This window comes from Palaemon carinicauda, chromosome 8 (assembly GCF_036898095.1).
Source record: "Palaemon carinicauda isolate YSFRI2023 chromosome 8, ASM3689809v2, whole genome shotgun sequence".
Classification (NCBI taxonomy): Eukaryota; Metazoa; Arthropoda; class Malacostraca; order Decapoda; family Palaemonidae; genus Palaemon; species Palaemon carinicauda.
In genome coordinates, this window is record NC_090732.1 from 175,900,900 (window position 1) to 175,926,628 (window position 25,729).

The window sequence follows — 25,729 nt, forward strand, 5'->3', positions numbered from 1 at the left end:
GAGTCTCACAGGGACCCTTTCATCACTGGCCCTGTTCGTCGAGCTAGGGAGACTCCACCTCCGCCCTCTTCAATTCCATCTTGCAGCTCATTGGGACAAGGGTTCGACTCTCGAAGCAGTCTCTATCCCAATCACCCAAGAGATGAAGACCACTCTCCTGTGGTGGAAGCACAACCTCCTTCTCAGGGAGGGTCTATCGTTGGCTATTCAGACCCCCAATCTTCATCTCTTCTCAGATGCATCGGACTCGGGCTGGGGTGCGACCTTGAACGGACGGGAATGCTCGGGAACGTGGAACGAGGAACAGGGATTACTCCACATCAACTGCAAGGAGCTACTAGCAGTTCATTTAGCCCTGTTGAACTTCAAGTCCCTCCTGCTAGGCAAAGTGGTGGAGGTGAACTCAGACAATACCACAGCCTTGGCTTACATCTCCAAGCAAGGAGGGACCCATTCGAGGAGCCTATACGAGATCGCAAGGGACCTCCTCATTTGGTCAAGAGGTCTAAACCTCACTCTGGTCACGAGGTTCATTCAGGGCGATATGAACGTCTCAGCAGATCGCCTAAGCAGAAGGAATCAGGTCATTCCCACGGAATGGACCCTCCACAAGAGTGTGTGCAACAGACTTTGGACCTTGTGGGGTCAACCTACCATAGATTTGTTTGCCACCTCCATAACCAAGAGACTTCCGCTGTACTGTTCCCCTGTTCCAGACCCTGCAGCAGTTCATGTGGATGCTTTTCTACTGAACTGGTCCCATCTCGACCTGTACGCATTCCCACCGTTCAAGATAATAAACAAAGTTCTGCAGAAATTCATCTCGCACGAAGGGACACGGCTGACGCTGGTTGCTCCCCTTTGGCCTGCAAGAGAATGGTTCACAGAGGTACTTCAATGGCTAGTCGACATCCCCAGGACTCTACCTCTAAGAGTGGACCTTCTACGTCAACCTCACGTAGACAGGTTGCACCCAAACCTCCACGCTCTTCGGCTGACTGCCTTCAGACTGTCGAAAGATTCGCTAGAGCTAGAGGCTTTTCGAAGGAGGCAGCCAGTGCGATTGCCAGAGCAAGAAGGGTTTCCACTCGTAGAGTCTACCAGTCTAAGTGGGAGGTCTTCCGAAGCTGGTGTAGAGCCAATTCAATATCCTCTACCAATACCTCTGTGACCCAAATAGCTGACTTCCTTCTACATCTTAGGAATGAGAGATCCCTTTCAGCCCCTACGATTAAAGGGTATAGGAGTATGTTGGCTTCAGTTCTCCGCCACAGAGGTTTGGACCTTTCTTCCAACAAGGACCTTCAAGACATTCTTAAGTCTTTTGAGACGTCTAAAGAGCGTCGTCTATCCACTCCAGGCTGGAACCTAGACGTAGTCTTAAGGTTCCTTATGTCACCTAGGTTCGAACCTCTCCAGTCAGCTTCCTTCAAGGACCTTACCCTCAAGACTCTTTTTCTCGTCTGCCTTGCAACAGCTAAGAGAGTCAGTGAGGTTCATGCCTTCAGCAAGAACATTGGTTTCACGACCGAATCTGCAACATGTTCTTTTCAGCTCGGATTCCTAGCAAAGAACGAACTTCCTTCACGTCCTTGGCCTAGATCGTTTGAAATACCTAGCCTCTCCAACATGGTAGGTAACGAACTAGAGAGAGTTCTTTGCCCTGTCAGAGCTCTCAAATATTATCTTAAGAGATCTAAACCTATTCGAGGACAGTCAGAAGCCTTATGGTGTGCCATCAAGAAACCTTCGAGGCCCATGTCCAAGAATGGGGTTTCGTATTATATAAGGCTTCTGATTAGAGAAGCCCACTCTCACTTAAAGGAGGAAGACCTTGCATTGCTGAAGGTAAGGACCCACGAAGTAAGAGCCGTAGCTACTTCGATGGCCTTTAATAAAAACCGTTCTCTGCAGAGCATAATGGATGCAACCTATTGGAGGAGCAAGTCAGTGTTTGCATCATTTTATCTTAAAGATGTCCAGTCTCTTTACGAGAACTGCTACACCCTGGGACCATTCGTAGCAGCGAGTGCAGTAGTAGGTGAGGGCTCAGCCACTACATTCCCTTAATCCCATAACCTTTTTTAACCTTTCTCTTGAATGCTTTTATTGTTGTTTTTATGGTTGTTACGGTAGGCTAAGAAGCCTTCCGCATCCTTTTGATTTGGCGGGTGGTCTATTCATTCTTGAGAAGCGCCTGGGTTAGAGGTTTTGTAGAGGTCCTTTAGTAGGGGTTGCAACCCCATATACTTTGGCACCTTTGGGTTGATTCAGCCTCCAAGAGGAACGCTGCGCTCAGTAAGGAAGACGAACTTAAAAAAGAGGCAGAGTAACGGTTCAATTCGACTTCCTTACCAGGTACTTATTATTTCATTGTTATTTGAGATAACTGTTATATGAAATATGGGATACTTAGCTATCCTTTAATCTTGTACACTGGTTTTCACCCACCCCCCTGGGTGTGAATCAGCTACATGATTATCGGGTAAGTTTAATATTGAAAAATTTTATTTTTATTAGTAAAATAAATTTTTGAATATACTTACCCGATAATCATGATTTAATCGACCCTCCCTTCCTCCCCATAGAGAACCAGTGGACCGAGGAATAATTGAGGAGGTGTCAACAAGAAGTACTTGAGTACCTGGCCACAGGTGGCGCTGGTAAGTACACCCCCTTCTAGTATTGTGATAGCTGGCGTATCCCTCCATAGAATTCTGTCGGGCAACGGAGTTGACAGCTACATGATTATCGGGTAAGTATATTCAAAAATTTATTTTACTAATAAAAATAACATTTTTGTCTTTTTTTTTTTTTAATATATATATATACGCTTCTTGGTCTTCATCTTCCTTTATCAAGTTTTCTTCCCATGCACTCTTTAGCCATTCATCTTCACCAGTCTTATTATTATTATTATTATTATTACTTGCCAAGCTACAACCCTAGTTGGAAAAGCAAGATGCTATAAGCCCAACGGCTCCAACAGGGAAAAATAGCCCATGAGGAAAGGAAATAAGGAAATAAATAAATGATGAGAATAAATTAACAATATATCATTCTAAAAACAGTAACAGCGTCAAAACAGATATGTCCTATATAAACTATTAACAACGTCAAAAACAGATATGTCTTATATAAACAATAAAACGACTCATGTCAGCCTGGTCAACATAAAAACATTAGCTCCAAGGTACTGTTCCAGTGCTGTACACAATCTTCTATTCTGATGAGTTGTTTTCCTCCTTCACTGCATAGTATAGTAAGCCCTTCAATGTTTGCGGAAGTGGTGCTTGGTACATGTTCATTACCTTTCTAGTATTCCTATCCATGTTGCATAGCTCTGACTTCTTCCACTCCGCTATTCCAGCACTATACCTAATTACTGGTACTGCCTATGTGTTTAGAGCCTTTACCTCATTTCCAGAGTTAAGCTTTGACTTCCATTATAGTATTGATTCTGTACATGTATTTTCTTCTATTCGTTTTCTTCATCTCTTGGTGTTTTATTGCTTCTCCTATTACTTCGAGATATTTGTACCCTGGTTCGTTTATATCCTTGATGACATTTCCATCTGGCAGTTTTATCCCTTCTGTCCTTGTTACTTTTCCTTTCTTTATATTAACTAGTGCACATTTTTCTATTCCAAACGCCATCTTGATGCCTCCCAATACAATCCTCTTTTGAGTAAGGACTGGTTTGTACAAAAAAATCAATCATACAGGAAAAGAAGTAATTGAGTAGATCTACTTTTTGCAGAATAAACATTTTTATTTTTATCACAGTTGAAGATTACTGAGTTATAGGTGTTATATGTATATTATTATTTAATTGTTGAAAATATGCATTTATGTGTTTTTGCTGTTAGCAAGGATGGGGATTAAAGTAGTTTTCAGTCATGAAGTAGAGTAATTTTATAATTTGTCTCATGTAGCACAGTATTTGATTACATTTTAGAAACCCTTAATAAGTGAAATGCAGATTTTTATAGCAAGTTGACAAAAGAGACATATTCTTCATTATAATTCCGATTGATTATGCATCACTGATAACCATTTCACTCTTTGTTATTAATATAAACAACTTCTCTTCCAGGGTGGATATGTTCATACCAGGTATAGAAACAGTTGGAGGGTTCTCGATGTACTCAGCCCCGAATCAGTTAGCGGAAAGAGGAACTATAGATCTGGGAATTAAGTTTTCTAAGTGGCCTCCTGCATTTTGGGTTCATAATGAGGTATGTTATGTACATAATTAAGCTTCTTCTTCCCAGCTGGTTCCCATTTTTATATGGGGTCGCCGTTGCGGATGAGCCGTTTCCATCTTTTTCTATTCTGCGCTTCTGCCTCATCAATCCCCTTCTCCTGTAAGTCTCCTCTCACACAGTCTCTCCATCTCTTTCTTGGTCTCCCTCTTCTTCTTCTTCCCTGAACCTCCATCTCCATAGTATATGTACATGATTAAGCGTTTATTTTAATTTGTGCCGATGCTGATACAAACCATTGCCCTTTATGTAGGGAGCATGTTTTCAGCGCTAAAGCTGTACAGCTGTTGAATAATTTAACAAGAAGTTAAGCAACAGGTGGGAGTGAGGGCGAAGACCCCCCCCTTACCCCACATTAAGTAACAGCTTTTTTGCAATGCAAAATGAATTCAGAATAATGTCAAACCACCAGGTAAAACGTAGAACAGATTTACTTCAGGTGATGAAAAGAGTTAATATGAGGTATTCTTTCTCCAGTTCATTTTCGTCTATATCTGAAGCATTTTCACAAATGCCCTTACATTCCCCACAAGCTACATTACAGAAGGTCCTCAATTTACAAACTTAATTGGTTCCAAGAAGCTGTATGTAAGTAAACCTAACCTGGATCCCATGCCTATGATCTCCAGCTACAAAAGTCAACAAATAGTCAGGTTTCATATGAAATAGATATCATGTTATTACAAATAACATTTTGCTTACTGTATTAAATGATAGAATATTGTTTTATTACAGTTTTTCTTTATCTTATCTTTGTTATTTTCATTGGATTTGGATTTTATCTCCAAATGTTTGTAAATTAGGGACCTTCTGTACATTCAAGTCCCATCCTTTTGCATCCACAACTCCTTATGCTGCAACCTGCTTTATAGGTGCACCTAACACACTTCAAGCAACTTCATTGTTGCAGGGTCTTAAGTCATTTTGCCATCAGTCACTTTCCAACCCCAATCCTCAGCATTGTGATCAAAACCTTTCCATTTCTGGACCTGATGGTGTGTTCGTAGGCTGATACTTGGCAGTTGCAGAGGTTGGTGGCAATAATTTCGGATGCACTGCTTTTTTACTTGTCCTCAACAGTTCTTGGAACTTTTGGTATCTCAGGGCATTCATATTTTCAGCATGTTTGGCTTTGTACAAGCATCCTGAAGATTCTTTTGGGTTCCAATAATTATTAGCCTTTGGAATAGAAGCAATGTCTCGATGTGAATTTCCTTTTCACCAATCTCCACTTTCTTCCATGAGGGGCCCAATATTCCGTAGATAATTCATTAGTGTGTGAAATCCACCCAGTCTAAGAATGATGCATTTGAGTGAACTGTTTTCCATATAATTTTTAAGAATTTTGGTGGCTTTCCACCAAAGAGACTGATCAAATGTAACCACTCGGGTAACATTATATCTCTTGGCATGATCACAAATTAAATACACACAAGATCACTATAGTCCATTTCTTTTAGCGATGCAGATTTGCACCGACTCGCAGCGGTGCCCTTTTAGCTCGGAAAAGTTTCCTGATCGCTGATTGGTTAGAATTATCTCGTCCAACCAATCAGCGATCAGGAAACTTTTCCGAGCTAAAAGGGCACCGCTGCGAGTCGGTGCAAATCTGCATCGCTAAAAGAAATTGAGTATAGGGTTCAAATCAATCCTTGATAGAAGAATAACTGACGCCTGCTCATGGTATTCACCCTATGATATCATGTGTATTAGTCTGGACCATGTAGGTCGCTGGATACATACTTTAGGTGATATTTCCTAAAGAAGATCCACGTTTTTTTTGGATATTGATCTGGTTTACGAGGCAAAATGAACTCGTTGTAAGTAAGTCGCTTCATCCCAATTCCTGGGGGCAGCATAGTGTCTAATATCAATCTTTCCAACCTTGGCAATATTATCAGCTGTCACTGTGATGTGTTTGACAATAGTCGTTCTCTGAACTTTTGGTGTAATATTAACAATGATGCCCATGTCATGGAATTTACTATGACTATCAAGGGTACGAATGTTATGGTCCATGTTATAAGTTGCATACTGGATAAGATGGCCTGGTATGAACCCTGGAATATCTGTCTTGTTTGAAATGGCTCCACTCCTTTCATACTTCTTGACTTTGGAGTAGGGGACAGAAAACCCAAGCTCATTCAAGATATCTATCAGAAAGCGAGATTGAAAATGTTAGTGCATTTGAACACCTAGACTGAGCGGGATAGGAGTAATTAAAACTTTCGAGCATACTGCTTACATTACAGCTTGTCGTAACGAGCATACTCTATCCTTCTTCTAACCAACAAACCTCACGTTTAACCCTTTTACCCCCGGGCTATTTGGAAATTTCCAACCCTTAACCCCCAAGGGGTTATTTTTATCCCATCACATTTTGCAGTATACTTTTTTTAAATTGCTCTAACAGGCTTAATTTTTGTCGTAGAGAGGTCAGGTTGGTCTCATTCTCTTGGAAATTGCCTGAATTTTCTCAAAAAATTATCAAAAATATGAAAAAAAAAATTTTTTATAGCATTTTTTTGCAAGGACGTACCGGTACGTCCATGGGGGTAAAGGGATGGCTTTTGTGAAACGTACCAGTACGTCCTTTGGGGGTAAAAGGGTTAACAGGCACTGAAGAATCCCTGGTAGGAAACCTACTGCATCGGTAATGTTAGACATGGAAAGACATTGGATAAACATCCTCAGATTACAAAACAGACTTTATATCACTTTTGATAAGGTTACTGGTAGCTTCAATGAGTAAGTTTCTCAGCTTCCTAATCATTAGCTTTTGATTTGCAGTAGACGTCATTCAGAACAGCAGAGGCTGTTCATCTGAATGTCACTACATTTTTAGAACCATTGATTTCAGTTATGATGACTTAACCCCAAAATGTTCTATAATCTTTTCTTTCACAAATCTAAAATTATATGGCTCAATATTTGTTCCTTCTTGGTATTTCTTCATTTTGTCAATTAGACCATAGATAAATGCCTGCTCTTTATGAAAGGATATAAAACAAGTACTACAGACTTTCCGTGACCTATTCTAATATTAGAAAATTCTTAAGACACCCAAAAGAAATCACACTTTCATAACCACAACTGCATAGTTTATAGTAAAGGAGTTGATTCTTTGTCATTCATATCCCCATTCACATAGTTTTCACTTTCATAAGCAGTGGGGTATTATCACATTTTTGCAGAATACTTAGAACAATTTCAGTATCGATTTATCAAATAAATGTTAATATAACTCGATGCTTTGGCCGGTGAGATCATTTAGAACTCAAGTGCAAGATGAAAGAAAGGAAGCTGGAACTAATGTAAAGTACACTAGAAGGATATAAAACAAGTGTAGCTAGCAGCTGAAGGAATGCTGCAAAGACCCATAAGGCACTAACCCCCCATTTGGAGTTTAAGTATCTTATATTTACAATTTTTTAATGTAAAGGAAATTGAACTCCCATCAGCCCCTGGTATTAAGTTTATTTCAGTATTCTCTTTTGTTTACAAGGCTTGTAATGATCTAATAAGATAAGAGAGCTAGACCTGTAGCCATTATTATTATTATTATTATTATTAAATGCTAAGCTACATCCCTAGTTGGAAAAGCAGGATGCTATAAGCCAAGGGGCCCCAACAGGGAAAATAGCCCAGTGAGGAAAGGAAATAAGGAAAAATTAAATATTTTAAGAATAGTAACAACATCAAAATAAATATTTCCTATATAAACCATAAAAACTTTAACAAAACAAAAGGAAGAGAAACTAGATAGAATGCTAACAAGGGAAGTCGTTAACACTGCATGTCTATGCTTTCTTTGAAAAAGAAATTATGCACTTAACTTTAAGCTCGGAATAATTGAATATCACCCCTTAGTAATATTACACCAACAGTAGCTTGTTAATATAGATTTTATACATTTATTTGTTTGTATGTGTTTGTGCATACTCTAATAAATCATTGATGTTTACAGTGTAAGGTGGGTTCAACTGTCGCTCTCAGGGTTGGCGGTGATTTTTATTATGCTCCGGAAGTTGGCGACCCTCCCTCCGACCTCCTCTTGGTAGCAGGCGGCGTGGGATTGAATCCATTGGCTTCGATGGTTTTCCATGCGAGTTACTTACACAAACTATATCAAGAAAATAAAGAAGAAGAGTACTGCCCTGGGAAAATACTCTTGTTATATTCAGCAAAAACGTATGAGGATATTCTTTACAAGGTATGAAGGGTTAACCCTTTTACCACCAGGTTGTTTGGAAATTTCCAACCCTTAACCCCCAAGGGTTATTTTTTTTCAAGCACATTTTGCAGTATATTTTTTTAAAATTGCTCTAACAGCCTTAATTTTTGTCATAGAGAGGTCAGGTTGGTCTCATTCTCTTCGAAAATGCCTGAATTTTCTCAAAAATAATATAAAAAATATGCACAAAAAAATTTTAAATAGCATTTTTTTGCAAAGACGTACCGGTACGTCCATGGGGGTAAAGGGATGAGTTTTGTGAAACGTACCAGTACGTCCTTTGGGGGTAAAAGGGTTAAAGTCTTGTAGAAAAATGTGAACAGAATATTAGGAAGAATGCCATTTTAATTCCTATGATTTTATAAAGTTCTTTTTATTCAAGTATGCATAGATTTCTATCAATTCATGTAATCAGAGAAGTAATGTGATGATAAAAGTTGGATTTTTCAATCTAAAGCAAATTTATTTTAATTCATACAAACTATTGCAGCCTCTTCTAGATGCCGTTTCAAGTCTTCATCCACAGATAGAGATCAAGTATTTTACAACTCGAAAGCCACCTCCTGCTTCTAATGTCACGTGTGAGTTTGTCTATTCTTTTTGTTTTGTTTTACTGATTAAGCAAATTATCCATTATTTCTGTGAACCCTCAATGGTGTTCATATTGCTTTGTCCCCGAAGCTGACTCAATATCGACTTTACCCCCAAACAACTAAAAGTTTCCTGTTTTCTTCCCAAAGTGACGTTTGGTGGTTAAAGTTAACCTAATTCAGGCTTTTTTCTTGATACTCTCAACATTTTTTTTCTTACCGAGTTGAAACTTCTACGAGGAGTTTCCTAAAAAGATTTTGGAATCCATAGATTTTCTGTTTTACAAGTTTTCACTTAAAGTTATATATCCCCCTAATCCGGTTTCTCTAGATGAGTAACTGAGAGCTGAAGTAGAAAATTTAATTAGGTGTTTTCAAGGTGCTTATTATCACATGTTTTCAGTAGTTATTTGGAATATCCACAGAAATGGTTTAAGTGTTTCCGTTGTGGTTTGTACAGTATTTGAATTAACTATTAACTGGGATGGATGTCTTCTTCTGGAATTGCTATGTATGTCGGTGAGAGTAGCTCACTCGTTTTTTAATGTATTTGCTCGTTTTGATGAAGGTTGTTACTTTTCCTCTTCAAAGTTTGGCAGTTAATAAGCTGGCTGCAGTGAGTTGTCATTCATAATTTATTTTTGTTCCGTAACCGAAATACAAACCACGCTATTTACATTGGGTGACCTCAAACCTCTGCAGGTAAACCATGCTTCCTTGTGTTCCGAGTATTGAGTCAATACTGTCGCGTCCCCCATACCCTGACGAGGTGGTATTGGGAACGTCCTAACCCAGAGTTCCTTCTGGAACTCCAGGTCAACTGCCTAGGACGGGTCACACTTCTTCCTTCACACACAATCTTATGTAGGCCACACAGTTCCTTGCGGAGCAAGGAACTTGTGAGGTGCTTTGACTCCTTTTCTCGAGTGCGACTCACTCGGATTCTGAGTTCCCGGGTAAAGCCAAAGCCAGTATGGCTGGGGACTTTCCACCCTTCCTAAGGGGTAAGTCACCCAATGTAAATAGCTAAGGTTTGTACGGTTAGGAAAAATACAAATTATCTTCGAATTTGTTATATTTATTTTGCTCTGCATTTACTTCAGGAAAATCCAGAAAAGATTGAATAAATTTTTGCTTTATGTATCCTTCACTATTTCCAATACATAATGGGTTACACGACTTCGAGCTTTGATTTGTGGTGTTCGAGGTAGTGTCCAGAGATGGAGTAGGGGAGGTGGTTAAACTTTCATGATCATCAAATGTTAGCTATAATAATAGCATTGAATATTTTATGGTTGTGGTAATATAGAAGATAATTTTATAAAAATTTTTTGATAAAGTTTAGTAATCTTTCCGTTGAGTCTTGTTTTGAATTACAGTGAGCCTGGTTCATTTTAGGCTTGGGATGTGTACTCGGGGTTGTTATGTCATGTTTTAAAATGCACTATGCATCCTTCGTAAAGGTCCAAATAGAAATATTTTTATATATTCACTATACAAAAGTTTAAGAAGGTTTGCCGAGATACTAAAAAGCTAAATGCCTAGGGGTTGTTGTGGCCTGATTGGTAATGTCTCTGCATGGTGTTTGCCAGTCGGTGGTTCGAGTCCCGCTCAGACTCGTTAGTGCCATTAGTGTCTGCAACTTTACCATCCTTGTGAGCTAAGGTTGGGGGGTTTGGGGGAACCTATAGGTCTATCTGCTATCAGCAGCCACTGCCTGGCCCTCCCTAGTCCTAGCTTGGGTGGAGAGGAGGCTTGACCGCTGATCATATGTATATATGGTCAGTCTCTAGGGCATTGTCCTGCTTGCTAGGGCAATGTCACTGTCCCTTGCCTCTGCTATTCATGAGCAACCTTTAAAACCTTTAAAACTGTAGAGAAGAGAAAAGGAGCCAGTAAAATGCATTAAGCACTAACGTGGCAACCTTGCACTTACTGCTTTTTCATACAGCAACCAACAAGTAGATAAAGTATTCCTTACAAGCAGTGAGAATTGACTATTAACCCTTTTACCCCCAGGCTATTTGGAAATTTCCAACCCTTAACCCCCAAGGGGTTATTTTTTTCCCAGCACATTTTGCAGTATATTTTTTTTTTAAATTGCTCTAACAGCCTTAATTTTTGTCATAGAGAGGTCAGGTTGGTCTCATTCTCTTGGAAAATGCCTGAATTTTCTAAAAAAAAAAAATATCAAAAATATGAAAAAAATAAAATTTTATAGCATTTTTTTGCAAGGACGTACCGGTACGTCCATGGGGGTAAAGGGATGGATTTTGTGAAACATACCAGTACGTCCTTTGGGGGTAAAAGGGTTAAGGCTATTTATTGGTAAAGCTATACAAATAAGTTGCTTGAGGTAAGTTCTGATTCTTCTTTGGTTCTGTTTTAAAACGCCAAGATGCATTATCCTATAGAGATCGTTATTGTTAAATTATTAATACAATTTAAAGGAAAGTTTCTCACTCCGATCCAGTTAATGGTGAAATTTTCTCTCTAGACAGTAATACTTTTTTAAAGAAAATTTTGGTTTGGATTAGTTGATTCTCTTTAACTTATTGTGAATGTAAGCGAGAGAATGTTTTATGCAAAAGAATTGAATTTATTTTATTCCTTTTAATAGTTTATAAAAGAATTTAGTCTTGATCAACTGTGAAACTCAATTTACTCAGGCAGCAAAAGCTTAAGATACAGGAGTGTATGGCAATTTGAGCTTAAGCATAATTTGTCTCGAATGAAATGCTATTTGTAGGGTGGAGAATAGTTAAATTTGTGGATAACAAATTCTTTGAAAATATTTGTCATCTCAGGTGTTAATGGCTTGGAGCATATGGGCAAATTAAACTTACAACAACTTTGCATATGAAATTTCCAATTGTAAAATAAACTAAATTTTAGTTAAGTTTAAAATTCAGGAACTTGGACTAGTTAATCATAGAGGGACAAAGTTAGGAATGCCCGTACTAGAACTCAAATAAGACCCAGTCTTTTTAAGTTTGCTGGTTTAGATAATCAGCTTCATAATACGATCTTGGCTTTTATAGCCAAGTTTTTACAAGGTTGAAGTTAGTCCAGGGACTATTCGGCCAAAAAAAATTCAATCCTCATTCCAGTTTTGAACCTTATCCTAACTCCTCAAGTTTTGACTAGCGGTTCTTGTCCACCTGTAAGGGTTCTGATGGAGTACTGCATATGGCAGTCGAGATCTTCTCTTAGAGCCTTGCACTCTTATCTACTGTACTCTGGACTATCGCACTGCAACAACCCTTAATCTACTGTACTCTGGAATATCGTACTGCAACAACCCTTGCATATCAATACTCCAATCAGCAGACTAACAAGGCATTTCTTACCTTGGAATTACTTGGTAGAAGACCAAGTTGGTAGCCTGATCCTTATATTCATTCATTCGTTGAAATAGGTGCAATTAGGAACCACTTGTTTATTGTCTTATGACTTTGCATATCATTTGTCCTTATTTATAGTGGGTTGCATTCAGATCACAGTGCACACCGTTCGCTTACAGACTCCGCCACTAGCTCGTCACAAATTTTCCTTAACTAATATTAATATAGGTGATAGTAAATCCTATGTAAAAGCAAGTCTCTTACCTTATGCAAGTCAATATTCCCATTAAAAGTAAATAAACAGGAAGGGTAGTTTTGACATAAGAGTTTTTTGTCAGATATTCATTTGGGTTGGTTAAAATTTGAGAGAATTAATTAACAAGGGGAAATAGAGTATTCAGAGAATTTCATCTCTGGTTTACCAAATGAATTATCTAAGAAACATTATCTTAGCGTGTATGCATTTGGGACCATACACTAAAGTTTGAAATTATACAGCTAATGATATTTGTATTTGAGTCAAGTTTCATGGAAAAGAGGTAAGCAGATTGTCATTGTAGGCATAGGTAGATTTCACTTTTAATTAATGTAGAGGATAATCAGAATAGTTTTCAATTTATTCCGTGACATTAGCATTTGTCATAAAGCTAGATGAAATTGGGTTCATATTATGAATTTTGTATACAGTAATCATTACTGGTATTTACAGTGTAGAATGGGAGATGAAGTATTTTGTCGGTGACAAATATCTTTCAGTTTCACTTGGCAGGTGTTATATGCGTCTACATTAAAGCAGTACATACAGTAAAGCTTCATCCAATTAGTCTTGAAAATGTAATATTTTACAGGTTTGGTTGAAGGAAAGGATTTGCTGGTGATGCAACAATTCTAGTTTTTATTTACTAAAATGTATAATCAAAACTATCAAATGCCCAGGCTGCCAATGAAGTGTTATCTACATTAGATTCAGCTCTACTAGGTCAGGAAGAAAGGACATAAATCAAAGTTTAGATGGAAAAATTAATGAGATCAATCATTTAGCCTGACCAGTGATGAGTAGGTAGAAGGAAAGGTTCCATTGTGTGGTTAGCTATGGATTAGTTTGTATAGCCTGAGGTGCCATTACTATTTGATCAGTGATTGAATCCCTCAGACTTCCAATCCTCCTTTTCCAAAAGCTATATTTTCAACAAAATTCTCAATATCTTCATTAGAGATCAGATTCTAAAATTAAAAGTCCAGTAACAGTTTGATACTGAAGCTCCTAAAAAAGGAGAAAAACTTAGATCTGTCTTGCGTTTAACGATCATTATCCAAATGCTTGGAGAAATTGGAGGGGACATACTTTCTATTCAGTGCTATATGTATTGTTTTAATTTGATTACAGGACTGGCCAGATCCAGGTCGGTACATTTCCCCACTTCATGGCACAAGAGATGATAAACTAAGTTTAGAAGGACACGTTTAAGTTATATTGTTTAAATGAACAGCAGTAAGATGCAGGTGGCTCCTTATCAGCCTGAAAGGGAGTGTGGTTTTCAGGTCCATGGCCTCTGTGGTCGAAGTGACCGAAGGGGTTACCATGTAACCATTTGTCTCAAGTAATCTCATTCAAAGAGCGCTGCATTCTAATCACGGGTTCAGCATATTGAGCTCCACAGATTCTGTTCATAGTATCCTTAGTGCCTCTAAGGATACTGTGAACAGTATTTTCCTGGCCCTATAGTTTGTCCATTTTAGGTTTCAAAGACAGTCCGCAAATAAGTTTATCAAGTCAATGGAATATTTATTTTGATTGTTGCTAATAAGCATTGGGTTAGTAACTCAGACTAGCTTCGATATTATTAAATTTTTTGCTTTCCCTATATTAGGAATAAATATTACACTCAAAAGATGATCTACCCTTCTTTGCTAGCATTCAGAGCTAACATCACTTTAACAGTGTGCTACATGATTTGGCAGTACTGTACATACTGTATACTAATTGGACTGGAAAATGTTTTTCGGAGGCTTAATTTTACAGAACTAAACTTTTCCTGAAAGATGTTCATTTCAGCTACTAGGTATTTTATGTCCATGAGTCACACTGTACTCAAACAGGTTCAGATTTACAACATTTGTGAAATCTCTTTATTAAAGAACTCATGGGTAAAACTGTGTCTTTGACACAATCATTGGATAAATACATTAGAGAACTAAAAGCTATTTCTTTCAAGGTAGATTTTGAAGAACATAAGAGGATCTTTTTACTTTTACATGCTTTCAGAGCTAAGAATTATTTTAAGATAAAAATTTACTACAATTATTCAAATAAAGACATCACAATTGTATCAGAAAATGGATTTCTTTGGCTGGTGAGGGCCAGTAAAGGGTATTTTGGACAAAACTGCGGGCATTAAGAGTAATGCCCCTAGTGTTTGTGTGGTTAGGTTGGCAAGTCATTCTTTGTCCTGATACTTATCTCCTCTGGTTAAAAGACTTGTTACAAAGGCTCACAATGAGTTGCTTCCAACTCAGAGGAAAGATTTTTAAGTTAAAGTGCACAATATTAAGTGCAGCTACATTGCTTAGATTTTTGAAGAAATCAGTTTTTGGAAAGTTTTATCTACCGTCAAGAACTTACCAACTCTGTATTCTTTAAACATTATCTTTAAAATCTTGATGTTTTTATCAACTTTCTGGCATTTAGTTAACATACATTATGACTGGGGATGTTTTAATAAAAGGTGTTTTTCTTTTACTTTATTAGTGGATGAATTTAATTAGTCTTACTGGTATTTAGAGTAACCTTAGTTATAACGGTTAAGTACCGAGGCACTGCACTAAGAGGTGAATCTGGGGGTTAAAGCAGTATTTTCTTTAGGAATTTAAATTTCCTATCTCTTTCCTTTATGACGTACCTCCTTCAGAGTGCGAGTCATAGAAATAAACTAGATTTCAATAAAATTTACTTCTGTACTTACCTGATGTTCATGTAACATGCTCACTCCTCCTCGCAGACTAATGTCAAGAGCATAGGAGATTAGTTTCAACATTGAGACTGAATTAGGTAAACTTTAACCAGCAGATGTCACCTTCTTAGGCAAGACGTATGGCATTTTAAAGGGAGGAAAACTGAAAAAAAACCATTGCGGGTTACTGTATCGTCGATATTGAGTTGGCTTCAGGGACAAAGCAATGTGAACATCAGGGGAGTATAGAAATTACAAATTTTATTAATGAAATTCAATTTTTTTATGCAGTTTTATCATTAACATGGATGGTGTGACTTTAGAAGTGTTATTTTAATACAAGTGTCTAATAATATCTTGAGATTCTGATGACATCAGATGTCATCGTATGCAAGTTACATCCCTTGAGGTAACAAATTACATCCTTTATGGGATATTATTTTTAGTTAATCATTAGTATTTCAACATGGGGTGGTGTTGTGATTATGTATGGCAGATGACTGGGCAATGATTTAACTCCATATAACCCCAAAACGGATGTCTCCAAAAGAATTGTCTTTTAAGGATACTATTATAAGATCAGAATTCAGTTTTCAAATGAATTTTGCGCTTTTGCAGAACTCTCTGTGCTAATATGTATCATATAAGTCTGACTTTATCAACACCTTTAAAGAAATGATACATAATAATTCTATTCATGGCATATTGGCATACTGTGATAAATTCTTTCATTCTACTGTACCGTCTAGAATATTATTCTCCTGGTCTTCAGATGCTGACTCTCATCTTAATTTCTGTTCGATGACTCTGGTAGCTCCACTATGGCATCACGCGGAATGGTTTCCGGACCTTCTGCAACTCCGCACGGAACTACCAAGGGAGCTTCCTCCACGACACGAGCTTCTCAGACAACCCCACTCCGGCGTCCCTCACAGGGCTGTAGCCTCGCTTCGGCTTCACGCCTGGAGACTATCCAGCGTCTCCTCGCGGAGAGAGGCTTTTCGCAACAGGTTGCGGAGAGAATGTCTCGGCACCTGCGAAGGTCCTCTGAGGGAGTCTACCAAGCAAAGTGGAGAGTCTTTTGTGGTTGGTGTCGTGGAAGGGGTATCTCTCCACTCGATGCCACTATTCCAGCAATAGCGGACTTCCTTGTGTATCTGCGAGAAGAAATGCGCCTTTCTGTCTCGGCAGTGAAAAGCTATCGCTCAGCCTTAAGCTTGGCCTTCAGATTGAAGGGCGTGGATATTTCTTCATCGCTAGAACTCTCTTTACTCATACGTAGCTATGAGCTTACCTGCCCCCAGTCGGAAGTGAGACCCCCTCCTTGGAACGTGGTTCGAGTCCTCAGGTCTCTTAAGAGACCTCCCTTCGAGCCCTTACGCCAGGCCTCCGATCGCCACCTGTCTTGGAAGACGGCTTTCCTACTCGCCTTGGCTTCGGCCAAGCGAGTTAGTGAACTTCATGGTCTCTCGTACGACATCGCCCATTCAAGGGGATGGGGGAAGGTAACGTTCAGGTTCGTCCCTGAGTTTGTGGCCAAGACTCAGAATCCTGGAGTGCCGGATCCTCGGTTCGACTCTTTCAGGATCGCGAGTCTCCGTTCTGTAACAAGCGACCCAGACCAGCTGCTACTATGTCTAGTGAGGTGTCTGAGGCACTACTTGAAGAGAACGGCTGCAGTCCGTCCTCATGTGCGAGCTTTGTTTGTGAGCACAGGCAGGACAAAGAGGAGGGTCACCAGGAACACCATCTCAGCTTGGATTCGAAGGGTTATCCACCATGCCCTGAATCCTGACCCTCCTCCGTCACGTCGCCCTCGGGCCCACGATGTCAGGGGTATTGCTACATCCCTGGCCTTCAAGAGAAACTTCTCTGTGACGCAGGTACTTCAAGCTGGGGTCTGGAAGCGTCAAACGACCTTCACAGCCCACTACCTGCAAGACGTGACCCACAGGAGCCTCGATACGTTTTCTATCGGCCCTGTGGTGGCTGCACAACAGCTGGTCTAACCTCAGGCTCCTTTTTGGACAAGTAGCAGTAGGTTGAGGGCGTTGTTACCCGGTCTTAGTCTGCGTGAATGAAAGAGTATGTCTGACCCTTACTTCTTTCTTCTTTCTCCCCTCTCTTGGGGAAGCAGCATCCTGGTCCTCGCATAGCTGACCTCGACCTCTGCAGGTAACCCATGCTTCTTTGTGCTCCTAGTATTAAGCTTAATACTGTTGTGTCTCCCATACCCTGACGAGGTGGTATGGGGAACGTCCTATCCTAGAATTCCTATCTGAAGGTCTCAAGGTCAACTTCATAGGACGAGTCACACTCTCCTCCTCACACTGCTTATGTAGGCCACTCGTTCCTAGCGATGCTAAGAACTTGTGAGGTACAGGGGCTCCCTCTCTCTAGTGCTGCTCACTGAGGGATCGAGCCCCCGGGCAAGCCGAAGTCAGTAAGGCTGGGGACTTTCCACCCTTCCTAAGGGGTAAGTCACCCTCTGTAAATAGCGTGGTTTGTATTTTGGTTACGGAACAAATGACAAATTCGAAGATAATTTGTATTTTTCCTAACCATACAAACCTTAGCTATTTACACATATGTGCCCGCTATCCCTGACCCCCAAGTCAAGTCCTACCTCTAAGTGAAGTGAAGCAAGTCACCGGTGTGTGGAGGGGGGAGGGGTAGCAAGCTACCCTTCCCCACCCCCCGCTAACTAGCGCGGGGGTAATTAACCCTCGTTAAAACTATTGGCTCGTCATTTCAGCTGCGCTAAAAGGTAAACCCTCTGTAAATAGCTAAGGTTTGTATGGTTAGGAAAAATACAAATTATCTTCGAATTTGTCATGTTACAAGGCTCACAATGAGTTGCTCCTAACTTGAAGGAAAGATTTGTAAGTTAAAGTGCATGTTATTAGAAGTGCAGCTACATCACTGAAATTTTTGTAGGACTCACTTTTTTTGGAAAGTTTTAGCTGCAGACAAAAGCTTTCCTTATCAGTATTCTCCAAACATTAACTTGAGGAATCTTGATGCTTTTATCAACTTTCTGGCATTTAGTTAACATGCGTTATGACTGGGGATGTTTTAATAAAAGGTGTTTTTCTTTTACTTTATTAGTGGTATGAATGTAATTAGTCTTACTGGTATTAAGAGTAACCTTAGTTATAACGATTAAGTACCGAGGCACTGCACTACGAAGTGAATCTGGTGGTTAAAGCAGTATTTTCTTTAGGACTTTAAATTTCCTATCTCTTTCCTTCATGACGTACCTCCTTCAGAGTGCGAGTCATAGAAATAAATTAAATTTCAATCAAATTTATTTCTGTACTCACCTGATGTTCATATACATGCTTACTCCTCCCCACTGACTAATAAGGTCAAGAGCATAGGAGATTAGTTTCAACATTGGGACTGAATTAGGTCAACTTTAACCACCAGATGTCACCTTCTTAGGCTAGAAGTATGGCATTTTGAAGGGAGGAAAACTGTAAAAAACCATTGCGGGTTACTGTATCGTCGATATTGAGTTGGCTTCTGGGACAAAACAATATGAACATTAGAGGAGTATAGAAATTACAAATTTTATTATTGAAATTCAATTTTTTATGCAGTTTTATCATTAACATGGATGGTGTGACTTTATAAGTGTTATTTTAATACAAGTGTCTGATAATCTCTTGAGGTTCTGATGACATCAGATGTCATCGTATGCAAATTACATCCCTTGAGGTAACAAATTACATCATTTATGGGATATTTTTTTTAGTTAATCATTAGTTTGTTCCAACACGGTTACTTACCTAGAACTACCTTCTTAGGAGTTACTGGTAACTCTACCTAACCGACCAGCTTTTTGTATAGTTTACCCTCTTTCCGTTTTCTAAGGGGTCAACCTCAGGCAGTGTGATATGTGCCCTGTGGCGACCCGGGGTCGGGAAGCGTGCTAGCTTAGGTCGTCGACTCGTCAGTAAGTTTCTGGTCGCGACGTGATCAACATCTCGCCGCGCTCTCTCTTACCTTGTGCGACCCTTTGTGTCCCCCGATCCTTTGTGCTTACCGCGTGTTACCCACGTGTTTCCCTTTCACTTTCCCTTTGCATCCTTGTGTCTCTTGGTGTATTAGCGTTGCGTTATGGAGCATCCTCGTCGTTGCCCTGGGCCTGTGGCTGGGAAGTCTTGCGGGGCTTTCCTTTCTAAACCTGAGATTGATCCCCACTCCTTGTGCTCCACGTGTAGGGGGAAAGTGTGTTCCCCTGCCTCTACGTGCCCGGAGTGTGCTAACTGGAGTGAGATCCAGTGGGTGCTCTTCGGGACTAAGAAGAAGAAGGCGGCTAAGAAGTCGCCTAAGGACTCCAGTATCTCGTCGCCTGTGGTTTCTCCAGACATCTCAGCAGACCGTAGCACCCGTCCTTCTTCCCCTACCCAGAGTAGGGGACGAGGTAAGTTCGTTGCTGGGAAGAGGCCCATTGTCCTTCCCCAAGAGTCTGATATTCCTGTGGGGGAAGTGTCCAGTGTGGGGCAGGCATGTGTGGGGCCTGAGTGTAGTGCGGGAGTGTGGGTAGGAGGCGAGGTCCTGGTGCCCGCAGGTCCCGTCTCCTCGGAAGATCCTATGTGGGGTAGACCGAGTGTGGATACTTCCCCGGCATCATGGCGTTTCAGGTGCGTCAACCGCCGAGGGAGACACGGAAAAAGGAAGTTCGTCGTCTTCAGACCCCACCACATGGGTGGCCCCTAGGACTCCCTTCAGGTCTCCCGTTAGAGGAGAAGAAGACGTCGAGCAATCAAGCAATGACTCTATAAAGGACTCGCTCGGTCCCCTCCGGCTCCCTCGTCTACGCTACCCCCTGTGTTTCTGCAGCCTCCCACGCCTGAGAAACGACGAGAATTTCCCCCCGCAGTCTTGGACGTTTCAGGCGGTCTGAGGGATTCGTCCTCATCCTCGTCATCATCGTCGGCATCGGACTCTTCTTCTTCTTCGTCGTCAGAGGACGAGGACAGGAACCTTAGCAAAAGGAAGAGGGAGAAATCCCGCAAAAAGAAGAAGTCCCGTTCCCGTTCAAGACATGGTAAGAAAAGATCGAAGTCCTCTAAAAAGAAAGCAAAGAGGAGCAAGTCCAAGGAGTGGGTGAATTTCACAGTGCCCCGGAGCGAGCTGTTTAGGTTTACCACAGCCGCGGCCGCTTCCGGGTGGCTCCCTAGAGCCTCGCCTTCTGTGTCTCATCCTCCTACCTCCTTCGGACCAGTCGCCAGGCAAGAGGGGTCGAACCGGGCCCCCCGTTTAGTGACTAACCCAACGGTGGCCTCCGCTCATTCCCTTAGGAAGGATGTACGGAGTATGAAGGAAGGCTTAGCGTCGACCACGGGCACCTTGGAGGACTTCCTAAAGCACCAAGGGCGCCCGTCGGTCCGCATGGATCCCCCATCCACGGAGTCCCCCGTGGAACAAGGTACTTCCATGACGGATACCTTCATCCCCACGGGGCAGCCCATACCATTGGCAGACTCGTCCAGCGTTGCCTTTCCCATCGTCACGGAGTACCCCCGTACGGAGAAACTGGTGACGGAAGACCTGGTGGAAGGAGGGGAGTGCTCGTCTGACGACATCTCCTCCTACCATAAGGTTCTGGCCCTAATTCGTCGGCATCACCGATTGGATGAACCTAAGCCCTCAGCTGCAAAGGCCGTGCTCTCCGGACTGTCCAGAATGATCGACAGCCCGGTGCAACAAAAGCCTTCATTGTCTCTCCCTCTCGCTCCGGACGTGAAGTTGGGGAAGGAAAAAATAGACGAATACCTAGCAGGACTGGCGGAGGCCCCCAGAAGCCAGAGTTCCTCCAAGCTTCTTCCGGGCCTAAAATCCCAGAAACGTTTTTACGTCCCGGAAGGGCATCGCGGTGGACCCCGTGCGGTAGAAGCAGCGGTGACCTCACTGAACCAGGGAGCCTCGGAAGACAGGGCCTCCACTGCCCCCGTGTGCTTTTCCCCGTCAGAAGCCTCTATGATGGAGGACATGGCACAGGACCTGGTCTACGTGTCCTCCTGGTTAGATTGGTGGTCTTGCGCCTTGGTGGGGTTTCAGGCATCCCACGACCTCTCCCTCCCGGGCAATCAGGCCATGCTGAGGGAGCTAGTTAGTTCGGGAGGCAAGGCCTTTAAGTTTTTATCATCCCAGTCTCTGTCTGTGGCTACGAACTGGGTTCTTAGGAAGAGGGATACGGTACTGAGCAAACTGGTGCGGAAGTTACCGGACAGAGAAGCGAGGAGACTGAGGAATTCCTCCGTGTGGGGAAATGACATTTTCCCCATCAATTTGGTGGAAGATACGATGGAGAAAGTGAGGAAGGTGAGAGACGTGGACCCTAGGCACCCCCCCTATGAGGAAGTCCGGGTTTAGAAGAGCCTCAGCGGACGTCCCTCACTCCTCCCAGGCCACCCCCTTGCTGCCTCGAAGAGAACCACCGTCAGCTCCTTGGCTTCAAGCCTCTCAGCAGCCCACCCGTAGGACCACCGCAGGCCCTCAGTCAGCCTTCAGACCCTCCTACAGTAACTCTAGGAGAGGTTGCTCTGGCCGCTCCTCCAGAAGGAGGTAGGAAGAGAGGCCCCCTACTCCTACAGGAGCCCCTAGTAGGGGGATGCCTCAGACATTTTTGGCAAGCATGGCGGGATCTCGGTGCGGATCCCTGGACGGTGACGGTCCTGAAAGAGGGCTACAGACTCCCTTTCCTAGAAGAACCTCCCCCTCTCATCCCAGCCCACCGGGCCGAGTGGCTGGTTCCAAAGAACCCCTTGAAGAGGTCGGCGCTACAGGAGGAAGTAGCATCCATGATCGCCAAGGGAGCTTCAGAGACAGCGGAGAACCCCGGCCCGGCCCGGGTTTCTTCAGCAGGCTCTTCCTTGTGGAGAAATCGACAGGAGGATGGAGGCCGGTGATAGACCTCTCAGCCCTCAACAAGTTCGTCTCAAAGACGGACTTCAAAATGGACACCCCCAAGACAGTGCTAGCAGCCTTGAGGGAGGGGGATTTCCTCATGTCCCTCGACCTCAAGGATGCCTATTTTCAAATCCCCGTGCACCCCTCCAGCAGGAAGTTCCTCCGTATCAAGTGGGAGTCCAGTGCCCTGCAGTTCAAAACCCTGTGCTTTCACCACAATCTCGGCATGGGCGCACGAGAAAGGCATACGACTGATTGCTTCTTTCTGCCTCAAGGGAACTACTGAAGAAGCAAGGCGTGATGTTGCTCGACCTCTGCAAGGGATTAGGGATCACGGTCAACCTAGGAAAGTCCCAACTAGTCCCCAGCACCAGAATGACTTACTTGGGGATGGTCCTGGACACCCAGTTAGTAAGAGCCTTCCCCTCAGGGGAGAGGTTAGTCAACCTGGAACATATCCTTCAACCCTTCCTGATGGGCCAACCCAGGAGGGCCAAGGACTGGCAGAAGTTACTGGGTCACCTGGTTTCGCTGGAGAAATTAGTACCGCAAGGGAGACTCAGGCTCCGCCCGGTACAGTGGAATCTGAAGGAATCGTGGACCCAAGGCAAGGAGCCCCACAAAATAGTCCCAGTCCTCCCGAAGACGCGAGAGACCCTTCTTTGGTGGAACATCAGGTCGAACACAGAGAAGGGAATGCCCTTCGCCCCCGATCCCCCGGAGATGCTGTTGTTCACAGACGCATCGAAGGAGGGTTGGGGAGCACACATGCTAGGGGAATCGACAAAAGGGCAGTGGTCTAGCGAGGAGGCGTCTCTCCATATAAACATCCCGGAGATGATAGCGGTTCTGAGGGCGTGTCGACAGTTCGTACACTTCCTGCGAGGAAACACTGTGGCGTTAATGTGCGACAACGCCACAGTACTGGCGTATGTAAAGAAACAGGGGGGCATGAAGTCAAGAGTTCTATGCGCCCTAGCCACAGAACTATTAGAGTGGACGACAGAAGAAGAGATAGAACTGATGGCAAGGTTCATCCCAGGAAAGAGGAACGTGATGGCCGACGGCCTCAGCAGGGCGGGTCAAGTGATAGGTTCAGAGTGGACCCTACACCCGGAGGTAGCTCGGGCAGTCATCCTAATGTGGGGCTCCCCAGTGATAGACTTGTTCGCCACACGTCTGAACGCCCAACTCCCCGTGTTCTGTTCTCCGATCCCAGACCCGTCGGCAGCGTTCGAGGACGCCTTCCAACATCCCTGGGACGACCTCGATGTGTACGCCTTCCCTCCCTTCAGTTTGATCAGGCAAGTGTTGAACAGAGTGAGAGCGTCGTCCAACCTGTCGATGACTTTGGTAGCGCCCTGGTGGCCGGAGAGAGACTGGTTCGCAGACCTAAAAGAATTAGCTCTTCGTCCTCCTTGTCCGCTTCCGGACAGGCCAGACCTCCTGCGTCAACCTCACTTTCACAGGTGGCACGAAAACCCTCGGTCCCTCCGCCTTCACGCGTGGAGGTTATCGAGAAGCTACTGAAGAAAGAAGGATACTCATCGAGAACCGCGGCAAGGATGTTGGGTTACCTACGGCGTTTCTCGGCAGTAGTTTACCAAGCAAAGTGGGCAGTCTTCGTGAAGTGGTGTGCGTCCAAGAACATCAGGCCCTTAGGGGCGTCGATCCAGGACATTGCAGACTTTCTGGTGTATCTGAGAGACGACGTGGGCTCGTCTATTCCGGCCATCAAGGGAGTACGAGCAGTCCTAGGTCAAGTCTTCCTTCTTAGGGGCATTAACTTGGGAGCCTCAAGGCACATCTCTATGCTCATCCGCAGCTTTGAACAATCATGTCCCCCCCAGGAAGTAAGGGTTCCGCAGTGGGACCTAGCCAGAGTTCTCAAGGTTCTGTCAGAGCCACCCTTCAAACCTCTCAGGGACGTACTAGACAGAGAACTCACCCTTAAAACAGCATTCCTTTTAGCCCTGGCCTCGGCGAAAAGAGTTAGCGAGTTACACGGCCTCTCTTACGAGGTCTCACACTCCAAAGGGTGGAGAGAAGTTACCTTTAGGTTCGTCCCTAGCTTTGTGGCGAAGACGCAGAACCCGGCATGTTGGGATCCTCGGTTTGATGGTTTTTCGGTGCCAGCTATCCCTCACTCCGACAACCCGAAGGATCTACTCTCATGTCCCGTGAGAACAGTAAGGAAATAGCTGGAGAGGACCGCAAAATTCCGCCCTCAGATCAAAAATTTATTCGTCTCAACAGGCCGGGTGAAGAAACCGGTCTCGAAGAACTCTATCTCTTTCTGGCTGCGACAGGTGATAAAGAGGGCCTACGAGGCTTCTGGTACTCCTCTCCCAGGAAAACCAAGGCCACATGATATTAGAGGTCTGAGCACCTCCCTGGCCTTCGAGAAAAACATGGCTGTGGGAAAGATCCTGAAGGCAGGGACCTGGTCTAGACAGTCCACCTTCACGGAACACTATCTCAAAGATTGCTCGAGAAAATCCTTGGACAGATTTTCCATTGGCCCAATCATTTCGGCCCTTCAAGAGATCTAAGGTCATGGCCCCAGTGTAATTGGGGGTGTTAATGCCAAGAGACACTAGTTCCTTCCTTAACCTTACCCCCCCCCTCAGTTCCTTCCTTAACCTTACCCCCCCCCCTCAGTTCCTTCCTTAACCTTACCCCCCCCCCCCCCCTCCATCTCCTTTCCTTCCTTCCCCGGGCCGTACTGCCCAGGAAGATGTTGAAAAGACCTTAGTCACTTGAAGAAACGCCCTTCAAGAGAACATGTATCGGAGTTGGTTTTGAAAAGGTAAGCCATTAGACACTAAGTGAGTTTTTTGGATAGTTTCCCCTACTTTTCGTGCAGTTTTCTAGTGGTCGTAGAACCAAAACCTCCTTAGAGGTTCCTTCTCTCGCGTGCCTCCCCGTCGGCTTCTGGTCCCTGCAGGACACTCCCACCTCCTAAAGTTTAAGTCTCCTAAGAAGGTAGTTCTAGGTAAGTAACCGTGTTGGAACAAATCACAATTTTTTAAGTAATTTGTATTTTTCCTAACATACTTACCTAGAACTACCTTCGGGTTATGGCCCACCCATCCTTCCCTGAGAACCTGCAGGGTCGAGTAGTACCTGTTCCAACGAAACTTACTGACGAGTCGACGACCTGAGCTAGCACGCTTCCCGACCCCGGGTCGCCTCAGGGCATATATCACACTGCCTTAGAAAACGGAGAGAGGGTAAACTATACAAAAAGCTGGTCGGTTAGGTAGAGTTACCAGTAACTCCTAAGAAGGTAGTTCTAGGTAAGTATGTTAGGAAAAATACAAATTACTTAAAAATTTGTGATATTTCAACATGGGGTGGTGTTGTGATTATGTATGGCAGATGACTGGGCAATGATTTAACTCCATATAACCCAAAAACGGAT

At 43.0% G+C, this 25,729-nt stretch overlaps 1 protein-coding gene across 1 annotated transcript in view; it reads left to right on the plus strand.

Annotated features, from left to right (window-relative positions):
* LOC137646142 (oxidoreductase NAD-binding domain-containing protein 1-like) overlaps nucleotides 1–25,729 on the plus strand; it is a 63,555-nt gene that overhangs the window by 34,447 nt on the left and 3,379 nt on the right. The window contains exons 3-5 of the mRNA XM_068379350.1: nucleotides 4,097–4,238; nucleotides 8,233–8,478; nucleotides 8,990–9,080. Of these exons, the coding sequence (XP_068235451.1) occupies nucleotides 4,097–4,238; nucleotides 8,233–8,478; nucleotides 8,990–9,080 (479 nt within the window). The remainder of the gene's footprint in view (nucleotides 1–4,096; nucleotides 4,239–8,232; nucleotides 8,479–8,989; nucleotides 9,081–25,729) is intronic.